Source organism: Drosophila pseudoobscura, chromosome 4 (genome assembly GCF_009870125.1).
Source record: "Drosophila pseudoobscura strain MV-25-SWS-2005 chromosome 4, UCI_Dpse_MV25, whole genome shotgun sequence".
NCBI lineage: Eukaryota > Metazoa > Arthropoda > Insecta > Diptera > Drosophilidae > Drosophila > Drosophila pseudoobscura.
The window spans coordinates 20,630,114-20,653,049 of NC_046681.1; the positions used below are offsets into that span (position 1 = coordinate 20,630,114).

The window sequence follows — 22,936 nt, forward strand, 5'->3', positions numbered from 1 at the left end:
AACTTTTATATAACCGGATATCTTATTGTAGATCCACGTGTGCCTCGACTCGAAGTTTTCCACCCGAATGTATCATTCATGTGATTTTGAAAATCTTTCATATGCCATCCATAAACCATTAACCACACGATATAATCGAGCATTTCCGAATAGTATCGTTGACCCTTTGCCTGCGTCAAAGAACAGAATATTTCTACCGTTTGCTCAAAGCAAATATTTACTCCACATTTTCCAGCCATACTTTCTTGTGTGTGTGGTTTAATTACCTCAATTTAATTTTCAGAGCCGAAAAATTGCAATAATAAACAAAACGTTAAAAAACATGAACAATTTTGTAAACAATTAACGAAACGAAACGAAACACACATCGAGAAGAGTCAGCCCCGGGGCGGGGAAAAGTGCAGTCCAAATGGAATGGCAGCCAGCAGCTGTCCGGTCATAGCCAATCCATATGTAAGCCCCTTTATGTCCAAGGAACACAAAGACATGGCCCATGGGTGCGTGGTCCCTGGCAAGGGGCCAAACGCATGCCAACGGAAAATACTACGATACGAAAATAGATTTCCTCATAATAAATAACAAATTTATGGAAAATTTCTACACTCAGACACGAAGAATGTTTGGAATATTACATAAAATAAATCCAAATAACAGCCATCGAAAGACAATTACCAAAATAATTTACAAAGTAAGAACACAAATAGCAAACATTAATTTGAGATACGAAATCATCTTGAAATGCTGTATATTTTCGAGTATTTGTAGAATTGAAATATTCATTCATTTAATGCGGGTGTGACGCAATTTTCACTGCCTGACAAAAGATTATTTAAATAGAAATTAGTTCAAGGTTGCCCACAATTTGCAATAGCAACTGAAAGTCGCTCAAAAATATACACAAGTATGTACGAGTATAAATATATGTATGTTTTTGTTAATATTTCTAATGTGAAATAAGTATTTCTGAGATGTATCTTTTGCAATTTATGCAATAAAATGAACTTGAGGCAAGGTTCTAGATTCAAATCAAAACTAAATGTTGTTTCTGACAGCATAAAAGCTCCCTAATGGCTTGTAAATATTTTATGTGCCATACAACCTATAATAAATAAGTGCAGGCATTCTAAAATGTGACATTTTCATGTCAAAAAATAGAGTCTATAGCTATATCTTTTAGGTATAAACCCATGAGGCCAGACAGACCCCAAATGGTTGAACCTAAAGACAGGGACAGTGTGAGAGTTCAGAGACGAATGATTCTCAAAAAGCAAATCTGGCTTTAACTAGAAACAAATAGATCGATTTGCTTTAATGTAAAGCTTTCATTTAAATGATGCCTTCATAGGCACGTACTACAAATTCCCCCCACAATAATTCCACAAATTCATTGGTTTTAATAGTATTTGCTTGACCTGCTTTTTTAGACACATTTTTGTTTTTGTATTAAGTACTCTAGGGGGCAAGACAACTTCCGTTTCACTTGCTTAGGCAACAAGTAAAAATAACCCCAATGGACCGGGATTTATCAAGAATTTACGTGCAGAACGGCGACCCAAAAGTTTAGAGAGAGAAAATGGTGCTGTGATTCAGTCATACAATCCAAAAAGCTGGACTCTATAATTATTCCTCCTCCCTATAATTATTTCTACCCATGGCTGAGGAGGAGAGATTATGAGAAGAAGGCGATGGTAGAAAAACTCTCAGCAAAGAAGTCATTGAAGCAGATGATATTTCATAAATATCTCCGAAATATCTAGAACGTTATGAAATAGAAAAACTATGGGCACTACGTCTCATTAAGGATAAGAGGAGCAGCACAGATCCATCGGTCAAAGTATGTCCACTCCCCAGCAAATCCGACAGTCTTCTAGTAGCTAGACTTGACCCAGTACAAAATACCTTCCTTATCACATGGCCAAGTGGATTCCCCTCTTATCGTTGCAATAATTACCTCATTTTTTTTTTGTTGCTTTTTTTTGGCTGATAAAAGTTGTTGACCAACGAAAAATAATAACACAAAAGTACAAATGATTTATAACCTACTAAATATTAACTAATCAACCGGGTACATTTATTTTTGGCCACAGTGCAAAACCAAAAATATACAGAGACCAAAAGTTATGGAAAAACTAGTTTTTATTTTTAAAATTAAAATTTATTCAGTATATATACCAAATGCGGTGGAAGGTTTGTTTGGTGGCCAGAAGCAAAGTCAGAAGAGGATTTGTTGTTAACCAAAAATATCAAGTTTTACTGGAAACGAATCTAAGCTGAAGAGGAGGGGCGGCTACACTTTTGGTCAAAACAACTTAATTGTTTGGGAATACGATTAGCCGTATCAGGTCATAAGAGACAAACATGGGGAGATATTGTTTTTTGTTTCTAATCAAGTAAAAGTGAATTCATTAAAGAAGTCTCTCCCTTGCTCTCTCCCTCTCTCTGAGAAGAGAGCTGTTTTTGGGGATTTCATTCTTGGCACGTGATATGAAATTGTTGAAAATCAACAACATCTACAGCTTCAAAGTATTGTTGAATGTTTAATTAACAATAAATTTTTTTTATTTTATTTTGTTCAAGTGAAACTGGTTTAAACTCCATTTTATGCCACATATTTCTGGTTCAAACCAAATAAAAATGTTTTAAGCAATTTATTGAAAGGTTTTTTCAGACTTTAAATGAATTTATTTTAAATGTGAATTTTTATAAGGGATTTCTGGGACGATAAATATGAAATATTGTATCTGAATTATCGGTGAAGAGTTAAATACGTAATTTACGAGAATGGGAGCGAGAATCTGTACAGAAATACAGTGGAATCTATCGAAAAGGAGCTCAAAGTTCAAAGCAAAAGAAAAAACCTCTAGACACCAATTAAATCTTTGACTCCAATTACACATCTTGAACAGCAAAATAAAGTCTGAACGAACCCAAAACAGAACACTCTCAGAAATTATACACCAAACAAAAAGTAAAAGCATATCGAAGAGTCTACGATTTGTACACCCGAATCGTGGCTCAATTTTGGGATAGCCCTCTTTCAAAGAGTTCTATTCAATGCCAACGACACCCAAAAACCAGGCCAAAGAGTAACGATTGAGCGTTCAAGTTGAATGACTTTTGGGTTTTTCGGGTTTTCGGAGTTTAATTTCAATTTCCATTTCAATAATGATGTATGAAATGATTACCAGACCCCCAAAACCCATATAGTCCCCCCTCGGGCGGTTGTAGATTCTCCAGCAAGAGAACACAAAGAATTCCAAGAGCGCCGATAATTTGTTTTCTTCTGTTGTCGGTTCTTCTTATGAATGGGGGGGCAGGCAGTCTCCCCAGTCAGTCAGTCACTGAGTTAATGATGATGGTTATACTGATGGGTCGACTGATTATTATTTATGCTCATTTTGGTATTTTTTCTGTTTAATGAGCGTGTCTAAAGGTACTCGCGGTAGTTCATTGAAAAATCATGAATGAAACCTGACTTTTCCTGGCCATCTATTGAGCGTGAAAAATTCGCTAGCAAAAGAAAGAAAACTATCGCAAAAGGGCAGTCGCCCAATCGTCTGGAGTTTGGCCTAGTTACAGAAGGAACACAAATAGAAACGTAGCTCAGAGACCGAATAAAATAAAGTATTCCGAATGGTAAAAATAGTTTATTTACTTTCACGCATAGCTAATTGTTTGGGTTTCCCTCACAACACGAACAAAAACGAATACAAGAAAATGTTCTTCCACATTTGCATAAACAAAAGGCTGTGGGGGGGGAGTGCCTTCGATGTTCGGGAAATGTTTGACTGTAGAACCGATATAAAGCATATGTTTTTGGGGGCAAAAGCAAACGGAAATGCGTCGAGCCTCGAAAGGGGGAATCGGGGGATTTCCGTAATACAAAAATGCATGTTTATTTGCCCAGAATTTCGAGATTTTGGAGTACGATTCTAACCCCCCCATTGGGATGATAGTACCACTACCTCCAGTATGTATAATTATTTTTAAGAAATTAATTACAAAAGTAATCCCAATCAATAAGATTTCCTTTATTTACATTTCCCTCTACCAAGCACGCCCTGGATTATGGTATTAAAGCTCTTGGCGGAGTATTAATAGAATCAATAATTAGCAATTAAGATTAACAAATTGTTAACAAAGAAAATTCTTTGTCAAATACTGATATCAGCAGCAGAGAAGCGTTATGCAACTTTTAATCGGTTCTACTAGGTTTTCAAAGATTAAACAAATGAAACAGCCTAAACTCGGTGCTCTCTAGGGTTATCTCACATTTCACTGCCATAAAAGATATCATGAAATGAAATTCGAACCACATTTCATCAGCAAAATCCAAAGATTTTTTAAGGTCATATTGCCTAAAGCTACATAACTAATGGGATTTTACATATTTTATAAACGTAAGACTACAATTTTCTGGTCTGAATTCCAAAAATAAATTTTAAAAATGTTGGATTGAAAATTCGTTGTTTTTTTTCAAGTTCAAGCTGCCCAAAATTACAAAAAATATTTAAATATATTATTTATTATTTGCAACTTTAAATTTTAGAATTTTGTGGCAGCGGTATTCCTATCACTGCGACCTTATGAAAAAAGAGCCAAAAAGAAAGAAAAAACACCAGTGTGGCACCCGAGATTCCATCATACAATAATTCATATAGAATTCATACATAGGATGTTGGATCATGTAGGATGTAAACTATTTTTATTGTTTGATTAAATTTGTATGAGCAAAAAGACAACCTAAGTACTATCGTAGCGTCTCTTCTACAAATAGCTAGAGTTCAAAACAAATGTACGATAATTACAAGTCATTTTCGATATTTGTTTTGTGGTTAAATATTTGTTAAATAATCACAAATACTTTGAAGCTTTCAATTTCAATGAAAATCTAGAGAATTCCATACAAAATCAATGATGAATTGATTCCACCTAAAAGTTTATCAAATCGGAAATGCCATTCCCTATCTTAAATACCTTTAAAAAAACGACCAAAATATATAAAAGTAAGTAACTTTATCTAAACTGAAGCTGACCTAGACTTTTTTTCAAGATTATATTCCGAAGTTCAGTCGTTCAGGCAGAGATAAGGTTCTGAAAAAAGAGTGAAAGCTAGTTTTTGACCTTCTATAGAGGGGGTACGGAAAGGAACTAGGAGGTAATGTTAACAGATTCGACTTTTGCATGATCTTTCCATCATAATATTCTTGCTTTCATCCGAGATTTATTGATGGACAACCAAGGAATTCACAAGAAATAAGCAAGCAAAAATATACATTTCCTGTGCATGACGAGGCTAGGACCAAATATCGGTCGCAAAAGTCCCAAAACAAAATACATGTCGTGTAGATGACACATTGCTGCTCAACTCCAGTTCCTCTATTGTATTTATTTTTATTTTTAGTAGTCCTAAATATAGAAATCCAGCCCAGCACAGGTCTCTCTAATTATTACATCACCTGTTTAAATTTTGTTTAAATTTCAATTTATATTAAAATTGCAGTCCATAAAACCCACGGAAACCCATTGAGGTGTGTCGAGCGGTGCACTTGTTGTGTTTGTCACCCGCGGGCGACCGTCGCCCGTCGACAGGTCATATATAAAATAATAAGACAGAAATGTGCATAAATTGTCTGTTTGGTGGCTGAGAGGGGGGCGGGCAATATGTTGTTGAAAGCGTCTGGGGTATTACTTAACTTAACGCTTGAGTGCCTTCAACAGGTTGTGTCTTTGTCTGTGTCTGTGGCTGTATCTGTATCTGTGCCTCTGCCATCTTCCGTTGAACATGTCATAAATGGTTTTCTTTCGCAGCTACTTGAAAATATTAGAAGCAAATATGTATGATATGTACAGAGTACTTTACACATACATCCATACATATATTGTATTCATGGATAGACTAGGGATTGCGTCATGCCAGAGACGATTGTGTACTATAAAAACCGAAATCTAGAGGCGTTTATTTGCTTAGTTTATTTGTTTATTTTTGTCATTAATACCATTCACTAATACGAAACAGATAAGGAACGAAAATAAATGATGGAGCACCTAAACCAAAAAAAAAAGAGCAAATAAAAAACTACTACTCAAAAAATAAATCAATTTTATTTGTAAAGCAACAAAATGGGGGGAAAATCTATCAAAGAAGCGCTACCACAAAAACTTCAAACAGATTCCACTGCCCACAATTGTAGCTGTAAAAAAAAATACTTATGGAAGTAGGCGGGAAGCCGAAATATGTATGCAAATTTCTATGCCACATGCCACCAACATCTGGGAGAATTCGTCACAAGAAGATCTAAAGGGGAAGATCTGTTAGATTCAGGGAATGAGCAGCCAGAATCGACTCTACTGGAAGATACAGGGGAAGAAGATATGGAAAAGTATCTGCCAGAGTCCGTTCTACTACCAAATCTAGAGAGTTGTCTGCTAGCATACGCTCTACTGGAAGATACAGAGCAAGAAGAAGATGTGGGAAAGGATCTGACAGAATTCTACTTCCCTACCAAAAAATAGGGAGAGTGCCATACTGGCCCGCTACTGTCTGAATCCGCTACGAGAAGATGTGTAGGAGGATCCGCCACCGAATGATTCAGGGCATCATTTTCTGACAGAGATTGCTCTACTAAAAGATACACAAAATGGCTCTGCGCTCTACCGCAATATACATACAGTACGGAAGATGATCTGCCAGAATCAGAGCCAGAGCCAGAGCACCCACAGCAGACCACTATTTAAATGGGTTAAGAGCCTTCTTCTGCATCCAAGAGAGCGTTTGTTTGGTGTACACTTGAACTTTGGTTTGTCGTAAACTTGTTTTGGTTCTTAATTTACAAATCTCTGCTATTGCTATGGAGGGGGACCATATTTTAGGCATCAATTAGATGCCGCTAAACTACATGGAACAATAAATAATATTGAGACTGACAGACAGACAGCAGCAGCAATGACAGAGACAGAGACAGCGACAGTGACAGCAATGGAGCTGCTTCAATAAATAATTCAACGATGATCTCAGTTGTACGGCTGCTGGGGTGCCGATTGTTCTGGGATTGTTCCGTTTCGGTCCGTTTTTATTGTGTGTGTAGATTACACTCTGACGGACAGACACATAGATCACATCGGATAACGTTAGATGGGTTTCAAATACGAGTATACCCTGGAGCAAGGGGTATTTGCATTTGTTTGTAACAAAGAGAAGGAACTACCCATCAAACAGATGGAGCTTTGATCGAATTACTAGAACACATAGCTAGTATAGGAATACTAGGTCGAAGGTCACACAGATTACAGAGGTATTATACAGAATCATATAGAATGATCTTTCATCGACGAGAATCCAGCATATCGTTATGCTTTTTTATTATCAGAGACATATGTACTTATCTGTCGTAGGAAAAACCAATCTCAAAATGCATATTTCCAAGAAAATCTAGTTTAATTCTAAAGAAAATAGATCAATAGATCTCTCAAGCAAAGCGAATATTGTCTGAGAGAGCATTCCAAACTCGGTCTCTGCTTGTAGCCCCCCCCCCCCCCCCCCCCCCCCCCTGCCCTTTCTAGTTCCCGTTTCCCTTTTGTTTTAAAATATATTGTTAATTTTCATTGAGCTGAGCATTGAATGTCTCTCTCTCTCTATCTCTCTCTCCTCCTCTCGAGGCGCCACATAAATCATATTTCTAGTCAAATTTGTTTGGTTTTGTGGCTTTTGATGAACCTTCAATATGTGATACGAGGGTCGAAATCGATACCATAAATATTTGAAAGAGTTGAGCGGTTTTATTTGTGGTGTGTTTTTTGCTCAGCCATTAAAATGGCATTAAGTATATAATTGTTTGGAAAGTGGGACAAAAACAAAGTCAAAAGCTAACCCAATCAATAGTTCCATATACTATGTGAGATACATGTGGGGCCCCGCTGCCCGGCCATCAATTAGTGAAGGCTTGACGTACATTTATGCATTTTATTAGAAATTTATAAAGTGCCCTGTGCCTTGTGCTGTGTGTGTGTGTGTGTCAAGAGCGTTTCGCGATACTCAATCACTGGGCAAGCACACATTTGGGGCACAAATTTTTGTTTTCGTTGCTTTCTCAAATATACATACATCCAAGTCGACGAGTCGACAAGTTCCTTTCGGGCAACACGCCACATCAGAATGTTTGACAGGCACTTCCTTTCCACGGTAGAGGAGGAATCTTTCAGCAAAGGAAATCGAACAAGAAAATACTAAAAATCACGCAAACTTTTAGTTTATTTATGCTAACTAATTGTCACATCAAAATTTCTAACGATTTATGATATTATCAACTTGTGGTATAGAATACTGTATCCTTGGGGTATATTAGATCTACAATGTCTCAAAGCTACAAAAGCCACACTATAATTTAATAGAGCTCTATCTGTGGGATCTCCTTTACCAAGTTTCTCACACAAACCGAGCAAACAACGAGTTCCTTGATACAATACTGACTTCCAATCTTTGCAGAGGCTTCTTTTTATGCCAAATACTCTCTACGACGCAAATCAGGGACAGACATTTCTCTATCACTTGCACTTAACAACTCTAAGGACTACAGCTCTCATCATTTAGCTACTTGGATCTGAGTGAGCCTCTCTTCACACACTCTCCCACCAACAAGTGTTCCGTAAAAGTGGAATAGGAAAATGACTAGAATAACGGACAGCCAAATAGTGGAAACGAGACAGTTTATGCACAGGAACATAAACCAAATACTCTGAGAATAATCTTATAAGATCTGACATGTACATAGAGTATTTAGTATTCCTATAGATTCATAAGATGCATTTGCCACTCTTTAAGATCTTTACCAGCATTTTATAGGAAATAAAAATACTTAAATAAGTAAAGATGTCGTTTTTTTTATATATATTATTCTTTTAAAAGTGAAAAATCAGTAATGATGAAGGAAATGGTGAAATATATCAAATCTATAAGAGTTATCACTATTAAATATCTTTAAAAAATATAAGTATTTGTTTCTGTATAAAGGAAAATGTTGTTTTTAATCGAATATCACCTGAAGTAATTTAGTAGGTTTTTTGAAGAGTCCTGCTTTAAGCTAAGTACTTTCCAATTATTCCCAAGGTCTCCTAGGTATTCTTTAAATATCCAGTTGTTGGCCTTCAATTTTATTATAACACACAAATGTAAGTTCTGTGATCCTACATTTTTATACCCGATACTCAAAATGAGTATTGGGGTATATTAGATTTGTGGTAAAAGTGGATGTGTGTAACGTCCAGAAGGAATCGTTTCCGACCCCATAAAGTATATATATTCTTGATCAGCATCAATAGCCGAGTCGATTGAGCCATGTCTGTCTGTCCGTCTGTCCGTCTGTCCGTCCGTCCGTCTGTCCGTCTGTCCGTCTGTCCGTCCCCTTCAGCGCCTAATGCTCAAAGACTATAAGAGCTAGAGCAACGATGTTTTGGATCCAGACTTCTGTGATATGTCACTGCTCCAAAAATATTTCAAAACTTTGCCCCGCCCACTTCCGCCCCCACAAAGGGCGAAAATCTGTGGCATCCACAATTTTAAAGATACAAGAAAACCAAAAACGCAGAATCGTAGAGAATGACCATATCTTTTAGACTGCAGAATCTGAATTGGATCGTATTACTATTATAGCCAGCATCAAGAAAACAATTTCATTTTTTCTCGCCCTGTCTCTCTCTAACACACACGTAGCATAGGCGGCTTTGCTTAGAGTAAAACATTAGCGCCTAGATCTCAGAGACTATAAAAGCTAGATCAACCAAATTTGGTATCCACACTCCTAATATATCGGACCGAGACGAGTTTGTTTCAAAATTTCGCCACACCCCCTTCCGCCCCCGCAAAGGATGCAGATCTGGGGATATTCATAAATCTCAGAGACTATTAAGGCTAGAGTAACCAAATTTGGTGCACACACTCCTTTAAGATGTCACTATAAAACGTATATCTCAGAATTTCGCCCCACCCCCATCCGCCCCCACAAAGGACGAAAATCTGTTGCATCCACAATATTGCAGATTCGAGAAAACTAAAAACGCAGAATCATAGATAATGACCATATCTATCAGATCGCTGAATCTGGATCAGATCAGATCATTTTTATAGCCAAAGGAAACAAATCAATTTGCAGTGGCTACGCAGCGCGTGACGTCACGCTCAGACTGATTTTCTGTCTCTCTCGCACGCACTCTTTGTCGTGTCGTTTAATATTAGCGGCGTCTGCCGGAGGAGAGCCATACTGACTTAGTATCGGGTATAACTTTAGAGTTGCGGTGTCCGCAGCAACTCACAACGTTCCTCCTCGTTCTAATATTTCTTCTCTAAAAATGATTAATTCTTAATCTTTACACAGTTTCTTGAACACCCTTATACTTTTCCGTTAAAAACCCCAAATACCATCTTGAACTTGAATTCTTGTACATAAAGTATATAGTATGTACATATCACCTGTCCGTTCTTATCTACAAAACTTTTTGAAAGCCCCAAAAAAAAGAGTGCAAACATGCAATATCCATAAAAGATGGAATTATACCATGATAATCATACATATATGTATATATATATCTGATAGATAATGCATACAGACAAGTGAATGTCAGGGCGTATCTATAGATACAGATACAAATATAGAGATATTTAGACATGTACTGGTATCATCGTCAAGTGCAGCCAAAAATTGCGCTAGTCATTGAAAGGATCGGCGCAACAAAACAGATATATATGTATATAGAAAGAGAGCAAAAAGAAAGAGGAGAGAAAGGGGGACAGACAGCCTGCCTGCCCGCCTCTGCCCGACACTTAATTGGTTGTTGTGCTTAACATAATAACAGCCGAGTAGAGGAGGTCACATAATAGACCCGCCCCCCCTCTGTAGATCTTTTTGGGGGGTAGTTTGGTGGGCCGACTGCTTCGAGTGCTTTTTTGGCTGCCAAGAAAGAGGTAGCACAGTGCCAGCGCCAGCGCCAACGCTGCTGCTTGCCAACAGTCGAATACATAACAAACGCACTGTGTGTGTATATAAATAAGACTCGTATACTCCGTACAACTCGCTAAATGGAAGTTCAGGGCACGGCGGAGCCAATCGACCGACCGCCGACCGACTGACTTATAACAAAATAAGCAAAACAGCTAACACACACAGCAGACGAGCGTCTAAACAAGTTGGAAGTTCGAATTGCGTCGACGACAAATGTGTCGGCGGGCAGCGGCCGGCCTGTGAGTGGATGGATGGATGGATGGGATGATGTCATTTCGGCAGCTTATTTTATCGATTGTTTTGTCTGTAATAATTAATTAAGTCTACATCTCCCCCTCTCTGTGGGTAACCACAAAGTACCGCCGATCTGACCTTGACATTCTATTGGTCTTGGCGAGTGGCGTCTCGATTGCCCAAGGGAAAAGTCGTGCAAAATATTGCAATTTCCTGTTATCGCTAAATCACTATCACTATCTAATACACCTGTTCCATTAGCTGAACATTCGGCGGCACATGATGCGAATGATATTCGATTCGGTGTAGAAATTTCGCACGTATCGAGAGTCATTCGAGAATCATTCGCCTCATACGATAGACATTGATTCGTTGTACATATTATCCATAAGCGAAAGGACACAATTTCTACGAATGGCAAGTGCGATTCGAAAAAGATCGACATTCGATAAAAAAACCACTAGAAATATTTTTAAATTGTTTAAAATTACAAACTCGATTGGGTTTTTATAGAAACCTATCTTCGTGTTTCGGAAATCCTTAATATTATAAGAAAAAGTAGGAATGTAGTAATAAGTTTTTAATGGGAAAGGTATACTACTGTCATACGTCAATGTTGTGCTGCTTATGAAATTTGTTTACAAATACAAGGGTAATCCTCATCAATTCCTTGTGAAAATATCATGAACATTACATTTTTGCTACCTCTGGAACCCCTTACTATCTCTATCTTATTGCCATCAAATCTAAATGAATGAGATTTAGGGATTATGGAAGTTTGTGGCTTAAAAAAAGTGGTTTGGCCCTTAAAACATAAAAAGATTCGGTAAAAATCAATGAAAATGAGGCCAAGCGGTATTTGGTATGGAGAAAACAAAGAATGGTTTCCAAATTGATTTTCAAATATGGCCATTAAAACTCATTAAGATTTAGCTGAATTTTCGGTCGGAAAAGACCTAAAAAGAAGCGGTATCTGCCAATATGGCTAAGACTCTAGCTCTGATTGTGGTTCTAATATGATTCCCAAAAGGAATTGTCTTATAAAAAAACTAAATACAGTTTTTGTATGATCCCTAATTATAATGCACGAATCTGGGGTGGTTAATATGACAGTGTTGACATATGAAGGCAAAGAGAACTTGAGATGGAACACAATCACAATTACAATCACAACAACTTAGAAAATGGGATGCACAGAGATATAGAAAGCTTGGTTGAGTAATTTGACAAATATATGTATATCGATTATATAACGATATTGAGCACTCTGGAAAGCGGAAGATACCAGAGAAAGGTCTAACGTAGGACTATGATACAAATATAACTGATTTTTGCCAGAAATCTGTCAAACTATAAGCATTTGTTCCTAAATAATTTATAGAAATTTTAGAAATGAGACAATCCTCTTCAAGAGGTTTTACTTTGTTAGAAGCTGGAAAAGGCATTGTTTTCTCTATAAATTCATCCTTTCAAAAGGCGAAACGTTCCGAGCAGACCGTTCTGATTCGCTTTACCCCCAATACAGAGAATTCTTAACTCTTCCCGTTCCACCTCCTTTAATGGCTATTTGGATCAAAGGTTTACCTCGTTTCTCCTTGATATGACTGTCGTACTGGGAATTGCTGCGGGCGTAATTGATCGACGCCATTGTGGACTGGAATTCCTGGTACTCGTTTTCGTTGCTGCTGCTGCCACGGCTGCCACTTTGCTGTACTTGAGTCTGATAATCCTGTCGCAGACTCTTGCTGAAAGTGCCAATGCCGCTGAGAGCGTGGGCTGCTGTCGTGTGTGGGGCGTGTGGGGCGTGTGGGGTGTGCGGAGTGGTGCTGGGCGTTGACGGGGTCACAGATCGCGAGGGTGTGGACACAATCACAATGCTGCTGGCCGGTCTGCCCTCGGTATCGGAATCGTTATCGATAATATCGCCGGCGTTCGATAGGTTATCGCGACTTAGACGTATTTGCGAGGCGGTAAACGAGATATCGCCAACGGCCTGCGACTGCGATGGAGACGGCGAATCTTCGATTAATTTGCGCGACGTGGACGTGGCCGTGGACGAGGAGGAGGTCGAGGATTTCGATTTCGTAGTGCTGCTGCTGCTGCTGCTGGTGGTGGTTATCGTTTTGTGGCTTACAATTTTCCGTTGCTCTTCCGCTGAAGAACCACGCAATTGGCACGTTCCAGCTGGACTGATTGGCGGCGTTGTGCCGTGTGCCTTTCGCTCCTGCGGTTGCTCCTTCGTGCCAATCGGCGTGGATGTTAGTGGCATTGTCTTCTTCTTCGTTCCTCCTGTTTCGAGGGCCAGTTCCCGGGGACGTTGCTGTTGTTGTGGCGCTGCTGCCACGTTGCCACCCACCTGGACAGTTGTTTGTTGGTACAAACGCCTGCGGGGGTTGCTGCTACCAACGGTAATGTCAATGTTGCCCGTTGCCATGGCCGCGTCCTGTCTGCCACCAAAGTGTTGCTGCCGATTCGCTGCACTTGAATCTGTCTCGTCGTTTAGTTCGGTTCCCAGTTCGGTTTCGTTCTCCAGCTTAATGAGTATCCTCCTGCCGCCGGCGGTCAAGTCCACGCTCCGCGGTGGCGTCACACTGGACCGCTCACTGCCGGAGTAACTGGAATGCGAGCGCGACCACGAGGGTGAGTCACGCGGCGAGACATATCCCTCGCCGTGGCGATAGATTTTCTCCTCGGCGTAGCCCCCATCGCTGGTCATCGAGGAGGTAATGATGGTCCTTACCCCGTCTGCAGCAGGCACCTCTCTCACCATTCGCTCGCCGTCGAGGAAGCGCTCTAGTTCCACCTTCTTGGCGTGCCGTCGCGTGTTGGTGGTGCGGAGGGTGACATTGAAGGGCGACAGCTGCTCCTCTACGTTCCCCTGATCGGCACCGGGACTCATCCGACTGGTGGTCCTCAAGGTCACGTTAAACGGACTGGCTGTCTGCTCGCTAGTCACCTCCACCAGACGGGGCAGCGACGACGGCGGTGGGGGCGTGGTGTGCCGCAGCTGGACCTGCTGGAAGGCCAGCTTGGCTGCCTCCGCCTCGGCCAGACCGCGCTGTCGCTCCAAACGCAACCGTCGCTCGATTTCGTGGACATCAATGTCGAAGGGATTCTCCTGGTCATCATCCTGGTTCGAGTCCTGCCGTAGTTCATCGGAGCTCTCCTCGGCGGTACGTTTCCCGGTGTTGGCCAGGCCCTCCGACCAGACCTTCTCGTATTGAGCCACCTTCTGGCGCAAACGTTGGTTGCTGCTGCTGCAGCTGGATGCGTATTCCTCTTCTAGATTGCTGCTCGATGTGGTCAAGGATGTGGTAATGGTCTTCATGTACGTTCGCGTCACTGTGGATGTCTCCAGCTGTTCCTGCTCCTCGACGTTCTCCCTCGAGGAGGATTTGTGCTCATGCGCACGACGCCGCCGAACAGCTGGGATTGGAGGCGCGTCAGCAGCACCTCCTTCTCCTCCGCCCGCATCTATGGTTGGATCCTTGCCTGGATCTGTGCTATCAGCCATGATAGCATCGATTTCGTTGAATTCCTTTCGTTATAGCAAATTCTCATTTGGACAAGCCCTTTTTTCTTTCGGTCTCTTGGCTGCCCCTTGTTTCGTTCTTTCTCCTTTGCGTTCAAAATGAACCAAAATTGATTTTTCTCACGCAACACGCACACTCATTCCGGGCATGGATTTTCACAGGAAGATTTTTCCCTTCGAACCAACCCCCGGCGGTTGGCCTTCAGTTTTCCTTACTCCTCCTCTTCCTCCTCCTGGAGCACGTAAATCAACTTTTATTCTTTTAAAAGCCAAAAAATACGCCACTTCTTTTTTATTTTTTAATCACGTCAGCCTTTTGCGTTTTAGGCCATAAAACTTCACACAATTCGCACTGAAACGGACGCTGCCTTTGGGTCGTTTTGGTAAGAACAAATTCTCACAGAAGATTCCAATTAGGTTTTTTCTTGTTTCAGCAAATTCACGATTCCACTTCACTCTTTTGATTTACTCCGCGAGAAAATATACACTCTTTCATATTGTAGGCCCCACACTTTTTCGCTGCCAAGTCCCAAATCCAAGACCCCAACGTTGGGGTAGAAAGCCGGTTCGATACTGACTGAATCTGAATCGTCGTATCCGTTAGCATTGCAGTCGTCGTTCAACATGCTACGCCTTGTCCAGCAGCCGAGCGGCAGGCATATAGTAATCGTAGTAAAGCTCATGTTTCAACCAGTCTCTCTCTCTCGCTCTCTCTCGCTGCCTCTCTCCGTCTGTGCCAGTGTATGGGTATTTTTCTTGTACTTTTTAAAGCGCGAGAGACATTGAGAGCGGCCGGCTTTGAAAGAGCCCAGTGAGCGAGAGAGAGAGAGCACGCTCTGTTCTGTCTTATTTACGCACTTTGATGGATGTTGCTTTGCTCCACAGTACAGCCGCCTCACGTACACTCAAGCTCTCTCTCCCTCTTCAAAAAATTAACACAGACGACCGTGTTATTGTTTTGGGGTCAGGGGCGCAGTAGCCGGCTTTTGAGAAGGGGAGATAAGAGACCAAGACTGCACTTTGATTGTTATACGTTGAAATATAGAGGGATTTTAAGTGTAGAGACTGCACTCTTGATCCCTAATTTTATCAACTAATTTCATTGTTATATAGATTCAGAAACCACGTTTAAGACGCAATAAATTAATTCTAAAAATATATTTCTTTTGTCTGGAGTTTCATACATTTTCTTTCAATAACCCCCCCTCTAAGCAAAACAGTTGTGCATATTTTTCGCTCATCTTTGCGCGACCGTCAAAAGTTAACGCGAATCAAAAAAAGCTCTTTTTATAGGGTGGCAGTACAATGATAAGCCAAGCCAAAGCTTAGCATTGTACTCCCGCTCTCCGCTCTCTGGCGCTTTGGCTCTCTTCTGTTATACGCTCGCTCTCTCTCAGTAATTGACTTGTGCTCTTGCTCTTCTGCTTGAGTGGCTGGCATTTTCAAGTTCTTACAGCCTTTGCCTTTTGGTCTGTTGTTGTAATTCCCTTACACCGTTTCGGCATGACATCATGAAGCGTGAGAAAATAGCAATTACCTGCCTGTTAAAGGGGTTGTTTTCCCACCTATGTATGAATGTTACCACCTATTATTACACCCCGAGTGCTCGTTAAACGCTTGCAAATGCTGCCAATGTACTATGAATGTTCTGAGACACGTCGTCTCCTCCGCTTATCGAAATGTAGGTCAGGCAGCGCATGGCAAAGCTCAACTTACAGCAGCAAACAATTAATGAAAGTCATTCATAAAAATAAAAGCTGGAAAACCAAAAAAAAATAACAGTGATCTGTTTTTTTGTTTTTTGTTTGTTTGCAGCTTACATAATACCGCTGGGGCCTGGCTTTTGTTTATTATTTACAACAGCATAAAGCATACGAGAGAGTAGCCGAAGTGTAAGATACCCTTGCAGTGCGAGTGAGACTGTAATCGGAACCGAGACGATAAGATGCCGAACGCCCCCGAACATTTTCTTAGCACAAAACGAAACATATCACAATAAATTTATTATTTTAAAATATATCGCTCTCTTTGCCATCCCAACGCACAAGTGTAATACCCTCTGGCAGGGTAGTAAACCAGTTTTCGTTGCTATTTTTAAAACCACAGCCCAGACTCATGACGTCACGCTTTGGTGATTGCATTGCATTTGATATACATCTCGTGCCCCAATGATGTTTGTTGCCAGCTAAGAAGTTGACCTTCAAACGTGGAGTTGTCATTAGTGGTTGCACTTCAAACGGTCTCAAGCAATTTGCAATTACCAATTGCAACGCAATTTAATCTGCTATGCGCCTAGACAAATAATAATTATGCATAAAACGCATAGAGGTCGACTAATTTTAATGGTTTTGAAAGTAATCAAACGAAAATTGGTGCAAGAGTCGCTCCAAAAGCAACCACCACTGGTGTTAAATTTAATAACAGTGGAAGTAGGAGCAAGAACAAAAGTAAACTCTTATACTGATCTATTTCCAACCAAAAGGTATAAATTTCTATTCTGGATGATGTTCAATCCATGCGTATAAAATCTGAGATATCGAACACGCTGAGGAATGTAATCATCAAATACTTAGAGCAAATAGTTTTATGAACATAAAGATGGGAAGGGACATTGAAGTCAGGCTGAATTACAAAAAGATACCAAAAGGAAAGATTTTAGGATTGAGAAATGGCACCCATTCTATGAAGAAGAGCAAGATCACATGAAGGTCTTTTATAGAGAAGGAAGGAGTGTTTATCTACCATAAGAGCTATGATATGAATCTGAGTCAAAAGTGTAAAATTGTGCAACAATGGTCTTATTATCTTATAATTGTGCAACATCTTGTTGTCCGATTATTGATTCGTATTAAGAATATAGGTATGCCTATATCGACCCTTTTTTGGCGAAATGTCTTTAATTTCTTTAACGATGATTTAATTTGGATGCAAATGATAGAACCCACACACTCAACCGCCGCCACTTGAAATATCATGTAAAATAAAGCACATTAATTACCAGAAAAGTAAACAATAGTGGGACTCCAACAGCTGCCCGCAAAACAGCCGCCAGTACAACGAAAACAACAGCAACAACAACAGCCCCACCGCCAAGTGGCGCCTTCGTGAGAGGATTCACTTGTTCAATGGGGTTTTATGGCATGATTTTATTTACGATCTGCTGCTGCTGCTTCGTCTGTGTGTGTGCGAGCCACTGAGCGGGTTGTAAAATGCTGCTGTTAAGTGTCCGACACTTGAAAAGGCTAAAAGGGGCAGCTCGTAAGTAATTTTCTGGTAACTTAGATAAGAACACAAATTATAATTGGAAATTAAATAAAAAATAAGTGATTTTAAAGCTTTAGGAGGAGCTGCAAGAAAAAACAACGTTTGAGATACATAATATCCCATTCGGTTTTAATCAGATTTTTAAATGGTCAACCTTCTTATAGCCGGGCTACCAACAGGGCTAAAGCAAATTCTTTGTAAAATTATCCCATCCGGGGACATTGGAATGGAACACGCGAAAGGAACTCATTCGTCTCGAAGGATTGTGGTATTTTTCGACGATAAAATACTAAAAATGTATCGGTACTTCGATAAAATTTCGAATTTCTTGACTTAGAGCAGCTGATTGAATGGAAAACATCAACAATAAATGCAATTTGCTATCTGTAATTACTCATAAATCTATATATATCATTACAGGATGAAAAAAATACAGATCGAAAATATAAATCGATGGATAAAATTCAATTTCTGTGGGGATGGCATATATTACTGTACAAAAATTATGACTCACATGTGAATGAATGAATTAGATACATTTCACTGATTCATTTGCGAATGTGCATAATCTACCAATGGAACCAGCCTTTTTTTGTGGAAAGTCTTTGTATATACCTTGAATATATGTATTTAAAGCATATAATATACACATATATTCCCGATCCAGTATCATGTGTATACATCGAGCTAATTATAGACCATCTAAGAACGTATATTTATATCCATCTCCAGCACTCAAATACATTGACTTTTGTGCAAACATTTTTCCGCATAAACAAAGATTTCCGCTCTCAAAAAATTGCGATTTTCTGAGCACTTTCGACACAATTTCCTTTGTCCCGAGATAGATTTGATGTTATTCCTATTTATTTCACACCTAACCATAAACTTTCTTGGTTTAGAGGCAAATGGCAAATGGATCTCGCTTTGGGGCTCTTCAAATATTGACTTCCAAGGCATCGGTCGGGGTTCTCTAAACAGACATTCATCTAGTTCTACTAAAATAATAGTTGCAAAATACAGGCATACATATGTGGCCCAATGAATCAGTCTCAAGAGTCAATTAAACAGAAATGAATGCCTTTTAAGAGTGGCCAACAGAATTTATTTGCCCAGAAATTAAGCTTTGTAGACGATTGAAAACTATTAGCCTTAAATATTTATACACTCAAGCGACCGAAAAATATGAAAAGCAATTAAAAACCCAAAAACTCTGGGCAAACTGTCAACAATTTGTGATTTGTTTGAATTGCGGCACATTTGCATATGTCTAGATATCATCATCATCGTCATCCGTGCCATACCCCATCCGTATCCATGATATTTCTACGTGCGAAAAATGTTAAAATTAGTTTCGAGAATTCCCTATTTATAGGCATCTATAATATAGCCATATATATGGACTATCTACAGATCTCATATGTTTCCCATTTGCTCCGAGTGCGTGGGTTTTTCTCAGCAAAAACGTTTATTGTAAGATGCTTTGAATTATATTATGTATTTGCAACAAAATTGTATAAAATGATCCAACATTTTGATCAAATATAGGATTTGTGGAATATTTGTGGATGTTTTCTTGGCAGAAAATCTTTAATATTAAGAATATCATTCAAAGCGCTTAAGTTTATCACAGATAAAACATGACAGGAGATTACAAGTCTATCTATGGCTTAAAATTCAACAAAATATTGGCATTTACTGAGGGGGAACCTCTCTAAGAAACACTTGTTTATTGTATTATTATTATTGATCATTATAAGACCTCTGTAACATATATTATTTATTCATTATAAGAGCTCTGTGAGATCTACATAGGTGATCAATAGAAGAAATGTAGGTCTCAAGATCCAGATCTAGGAAGATCTCTAGCTACAACGTATTGGAGATCTAGTATCGTGCCCTCTCCCATTCTGTGGGCTAAAGCACTTTATCCCGCACGAAGATGGAAAGAATGCAATGAGAATTCCTGGTCTTAGATATGAAACTATCTTACTTCTATATAGCTCAGCATAAGATCACATAAATAAGTATCCATATCTCGTCTTTTGATTGCTGATTGATCTGCAGTCTCTCAGGAGCCTTTTCATACTGAAATCTTTAAAAATCCCTCCATGGAGATTTTTACTATACCTTGATGATCCTAGAAGAGTTTTTCCCCTTAAATTCAGAGATTGCAAAGTAACTTTACGCCTCTTGTAAGTTGAGTATTGCCTTATTGTATTGTATTACCTTATTTCCATAGGTAATACCCTAATGCCTATAAGATTCGTTGCTTTTCTAATTTCCATTGCACGTGACGCGTCATGCGGCAGCGCTCCTCGCTCGCTTGAACTTTTCTGCCTGGGATCCGTGCACAACAAGCTCTAACGAAGTTCCACTGTAGTTATCATTTAAAGTTCACTTAGGCTGTCAATGAAATCAACTCAAAGCAACCTCCAATTTTGTGCAAAAAATATATACGAGAAATTCTGACATCATTCATTTGGAAAATCTTTACCTCAGCCAATCAATCTTTTTTATTGCCAGACAGATACATTTTTAATGTTTGGCTGCTGAAAATGTTAATTTATCTTAAAAAAACAAACCAAATTCTACTTTATTTTCCTTTACTTTTTCCTGAATTGTAAGTTTATTTTGAAAATATACAAAATAAATACCCTAAATTCCTTAAAACTCGAAAAAAAACTCTATTTTTAATCGCTTTTTTCCCGTGACAAGACAAGTTCGAGTAGACCAATCTCAGAGATAAAAAACAAATAAAACAGTGAAAATAAAATAAGTAAAAGAAAATGAGAAAAAATGCAGCTAAATTTGAAAATAAACCAGAAAGCAGGGAGAGAAAATTATACCAAAATAGCAGCATAGCCAGAGACAGCGACAGAGCCAGAGCCAGACAGCCAGCGTCCCTTGAGATATTTCATACCAAACAAGTATCTAAAAATAAGTTAGCCCAAAAGTGAATCCGAGAAACGAGATGCAGCAGCAGTTGTGGGGTCTGTGGGGGAAAACTTTCGGGGCAAGACAATGGGGATAGGAGATGAGAAACAGGGCAAATGCAATTTATAAATAACAAAATGAAGCCATTTCCACTGTGACATCAGCACCGGACCAAACCCCCAAACCAGAACAGAACAGAACAGAACACTACAGAGTACAGATATCATCACCGACATCATTGGAACATGAAAAGGCAATCACACTCAGTGCCTTGTGCCTTTGTCTATAAACAACTTTTCTGAATAATCCCCTCGCCAATACGCGCTGCGTTTCAATATAAAAAGTGATCTCATTCTGTGAATAAAGTACATCCAACAAAAGGCTTTGGACTGGCGGAAACCTTGTCTATCAGCTGCACAACAAAAGTGTGGATCACACCGTGTTTAATTAATTGGAATAGACTTGTGCCAACAATTGCGGCTAAAAGGAAATTCGTTTTCTATATCTAACTATTGTTGTTGATTCGATGAATAGATGAATAAAACTCAACGATATCTTGGTTTAAGATAACAAATAAAAAATTGATATACACTCAGATTGATAAAATTGGACAGAATTCGGATAGAAATTGAACGCTAAATTCATATGGAACCTACTTCGATATAAGAAAAGGAAACTCAAAGAACCTAAAACTACAAGATGTTTCATTCGATACTTCGTTATAGGGTCCCGGGGGGTACTGGGACCTACTTGGCTTCGCCTGTCCGTCAATGCCTTCGGTCCCCAGAATCCAATAACAAAATAAACAGATTTTGACGATGCGCAAAGGTAGACTGGCAAAGGTTGGACCGAAGCTCGAGGCATGGTTCGATGCCAAGAAATCAAAAACATATACATGGCTTGGGCATGACACAGAAAATTGCAAATTCTTGGTTTCATAAAAATTAATTATATAAAAAAAATAGCAAAAAAATTATATTAATTAAAAACTGAAATTATGGAATGCCCTCTATAAAGGTTCTATTAAATTCTTTAAGAATTAAACTAAAAAAACAAAAATCTAAACAAAAACAATGATTTCTTTAAGGAAATGCGTAAAAAAAATTGTCTAAAAACAAAAAAAAACCCACAAAATCCAAAAAATTGTATTAAAAAATCAGTACGCAATACAAAAAGAAAACTAGCAATTAAATAACTTCAAAAATTAATTAATTTCAAGTTTTACAGAAAGTTCTAAAAAAAAATTAATTAGTAAAAAGTTTTTCTAAAAACCAAAAAAAAACCTACATCAACAATTGACTTTAATTTAATAAACAAATATTTTCTTGGTCCTCCTTCACAGCCAGAAAGTATTGGATAACAAAGATTATCTCATTCCAAGGCACTTGCGAATTGTTAGAGAGCACAAAACAAAATATGTGCGAGTGTATAGAAAAATATAGTATGTATAAACTATAACAATTCATCGATTTATTTGGCATTCGATGTGGTGTGGGGCCCGTATTGGCGATTGCAATTTGCACGATTGCCAAAAAAACCAAAATTTATATTCAGTTTCCATTTTGGCCACAACATTATGTCATTATCTTACGGCCAGAATGCGGCGACCACACGAAAATAGCCAATATATACTCGTCCGAATAGAGTCCGAGGGGGGGGGAGAAGCGGCCAGTGAAAGGTGAGAGAGGGCCAAGAATCTAGGCCATAGTCTACTTTCGAGCGATGATGTCAGGTTGGATGTGGGGACGGGACGGTTGAATGGTTCTCAAGATAATGATGATGCTGGCTGGGAGGGGGATCGTCTCTGGGTCAAGTTCGGTTGACATTTACATTCAGTTTTCCGCCCGCCCCCCCCCCAGCCGCTGCAAAGTTCAATGCTTTGCCAAGAGAAAAATCACATATTTTACACGATTTTTGTCTGTTAAATGCCGCCGTCCGATTGCCAGAAAGCTGTCCCCCAAAAAAACAATTCTCG

The 22,936-nt window shown here is 39.2% G+C and overlaps 1 protein-coding gene across 21 annotated transcripts in view; it reads right to left on the reverse strand.

The window, feature by feature from the left end:
- The window catches only part of Msp300 (Muscle-specific protein 300 kDa), a 124,732-nt gene that overhangs the window by 98,126 nt on the left and 3,670 nt on the right, over positions 1-22,936 (reverse strand). For 8 of the 21 annotated variants that reach the window (XM_033380222.1, XM_033380223.1, XM_033380225.1 and 5 more), the window contains exon 1: positions 12,813-15,410. The exons of 5 other annotated variants lie outside the window; for them this stretch is intronic. In XM_033380222.1, the coding sequence (XP_033236113.1) occupies positions 12,813-14,742 (1,930 nt within the window). In that variant the 5' untranslated portion in view covers positions 14,743-15,410. Of the gene's footprint in view, positions 1-12,812; positions 15,424-22,936 lie in introns of those variants that run through there. 8 more of the 21 variants (XM_033380229.1, XM_033380227.1, XM_033380228.1 and 5 more) reach the window with 4 other exon arrangements.